This window comes from Homalodisca vitripennis, unplaced genomic scaffold (genome assembly GCF_021130785.1).
Source record: "Homalodisca vitripennis isolate AUS2020 unplaced genomic scaffold, UT_GWSS_2.1 ScUCBcl_5825;HRSCAF=12744, whole genome shotgun sequence".
NCBI classification, from domain to species: Eukaryota; Metazoa; Arthropoda; class Insecta; order Hemiptera; family Cicadellidae; genus Homalodisca; species Homalodisca vitripennis.
This window is the reverse complement of record NW_025781965.1, coordinates 83,875-86,421: the sequence shown is the minus strand read 5'-3', so window position 1 is coordinate 86,421 and position 2,547 is coordinate 83,875. Positions and strand designations below refer to the sequence as shown.

At 42.2% G+C, this 2,547-nt stretch overlaps 1 protein-coding gene across 1 annotated transcript; it reads right to left on the bottom strand.

Annotated features, from left to right (window-relative positions):
* Positions 1 to 1,117: 1,117 nt before the first annotated feature.
* Positions 1,118 to 2,177, bottom strand: LOC124373542. Its single transcript, XM_046831904.1, has 2 exons — positions 1,394 to 2,177; positions 1,118 to 1,242 (listed from the first exon to the last, which is right to left on the bottom strand). The coding sequence occupies exons 1-2, from the start codon at positions 2,175 to 2,177 to the stop codon at positions 1,118 to 1,120; spliced, it is 909 nt and encodes a 302-aa protein (XP_046687860.1).
* Between the last annotated feature and the right edge of the window lie 370 nt (positions 2,178 to 2,547).

The window sequence follows — 2,547 nt, the reverse complement described above, 5'->3', positions numbered from 1 at the left end:
GAATCAGAGTCGGAGGAAAAGAACGACGCCCTGTGTCTCATATGTTTGGAGCCATTCTCCGAATCCAAGCCAGGTCAGGACTGGATACAGTGCATTTCTTGCAAAAAAATGGGCCCATATAGAATGTGGGAAAGACTGTAAAATGTACACTTGTATTCACTGTACATCTGACTTTGTAATCAGTGATTCTGAGTAGGTTATGAACACAATCTCATAAACTGTGTGTTTAAAATAGTTTAATAATATGTCTTACGTTACCTTTGTACTATATTCTGCTTAATACATTTTTTCGATTGTCTATTAAGTGATTATTTGCTACCTTAATGTCTATTAGCTTATTATTTATACACTTGTATCAACTTGCCTCTCGCTAGTATCAACTTGCCCCCATGTGGGGAACATTGATACACTTTACAGCATTAAACAAATATTTTAATTTTGGGAGATATATATAGTTAATCAAAGCGTCAATACCATAGAAAAGTGTACAAATAATTGAAGTATAATATCAGTATTTTTCCAATTACAAAATAATTCAAACAAAAAATGTAAAAAATAAAATCTGAAGTTTGTCTCCACATGCCCCGCTCTCCCCTATGTGAGGAGCTAATTTGGTTTCTTGAATACAGATTATTTTGGGCCTTTTTGTATTTATAAGTAGTTTTAAATCCTCTAAATGACTTCTTAAACCATTAATATTCCATTGAATAAGCATGATTTTATTTTATTTTATTATTATAATTCATGCAATATTTTACTTCTTTACTACATAGTAATTTTTTTTCTTTGTTTTGTAACAGGGCGGAAAGTTCCAAGCAACGTTTGGAACTCCGTCCGGAGTTCCAAAGAATCCTCAGTTGTGTCATCATTATTGATGGACAGTTGAGATGACTTATATGATGACGTGTTAGGATTCCTAACAGACACTTTTGACCTGTTATCGACTTTAGTTTGAATATTCTTCTTAAGCTTTTCTGACAATTTCTTTCTCTCTTCTAAACTTAAGGCAGGTTTCAAATTTTGCTGAACTTTATCTCTATACGTAACACATCCTGGTGAAGGTTTAACATAAGACTGTGCATTAGGTTTAGAGGAGGTCTGAACGTCTCGGGGAGATTTACTGGGCAAGACCACAGACTGTTCCCCAGCACCTGCGGCGAGTTGCTGAACCAGAGCAGCCACCTGCTCCGTCAATGCACGCACCATACCCTCCAAGACTGTACATGAGGAACACTGTGCGGTCTGAACAGGGACAGATACAGCTTCAGAGTAGGAAACTCCTTTTTTGGAGTTGGGGCGACCCTCCTCCTGTACTCTTTACGCGCCTCTTTAAATTAAAGTTTTTCGATAGTCATAATTTTTAATATTTCTTTTTCTTCTTTAAAGATATTACACTCTCTTGAGTATGCCGGATGTTTCCCCTTGCAATTGATGCATCGCGTCTCATTTTTGCACCCCTCCTCTTGGTGTCCTTCATCACCACAGCGGGAACATGTCTCTGGGTTCAAACACACTTTACTGGAGAGCCCGAACCTCTGACAGCGGAAACACCATTGGGGGTTTTTAAAGTACGGCCGCACAGACAGAGACAAATAACCGGCTTTGATGGTTTCTGGCGGATGGGGTTTTGCAAAGGTTATAATAAGACCCGGGGTAGGAACCTTTACCCCGTTTTCGGTCCGAACAATCCTGACCACATCAGTCACCATCTCGCACTGCAGCTCAACCTTTATTTCCTCTTCACTGCAGTCCATAAGGTCTCGACAGAAAACGATTCCCTTGGAAGAGTTCAGAGAGGCATGTGGCTGGACAGTAACCGCTACCTGGTCGATTTTAAGGAACTTCTTGGATTGAATGCAATTTGCAGCCTCCACCAGGATAGTTCCATTCCTCAGCTTCCTTAAAGATTTAGGTTGCCCTCCACAGGCTACTAAAGATTTGTGGATAAGGAACGGGCTCACCTTAGTCAGGGTTTTACCATCTTCCTTATGACTTAGCACAAGAAATAAGGGAGTAGGAATATTTATCTCATCGTCGGTTTGTTCTTTTTCCATTTTTCTTTGCTTGTTTTGATCGAGCTTACATTCTGAGTCAGACAACTGCCGTTTCTTCTCCAGATCACTTTGATCTCTTGTTACTACGCTTTGCCCTGGTTTGGGGGTGGTTTCGGTTACCATAAGTATTTTAACCAGCGCATCGTGTGTAAGGGTGCAGGCCGAGATACACCGGGAACGGGCACGCCCTCGATAAAACTGGGTCCCGTGGGAGCCCAGGTTAATCTACCCCAGATCCCCGGGGCCCGGTGTTGACTCGTTTAACCACACTGGGTATACTCGCACGGCCTGGGCTCGCACGTTGCAGCAGGAGCTCCGACACTCCTGCTCAATACACACTTCCTGACCAAGGACATCGAAGTAGCTGGCTTCTGAACCAGTACATGACTTACGCCTCGTCAGAGTCAAGCTCACATCAGCTCTCACCGACACCAGATAGGGCACCTAGTGCCGGCTTAAGCACTCCCAGCGAGCCATGTACTGGAACGGTCGA

Excerpts from the sequence above, each read along its gene's own strand:
- LOC124373542 (XM_046831904.1), bottom strand. The coding sequence starts at position 2,177 with ATGGTAACCGAAACCACCCCCAAACCAGGGCAAAGCGTAGTAACAAGA. Across the intron at positions 1,243-1,393 it reads TCCGGCATACTCAAGAGAGT|ACCGCACAGTGTTCCTCATG; the intron begins GTAATATCTTTA and ends GTCCCTGTTCAG.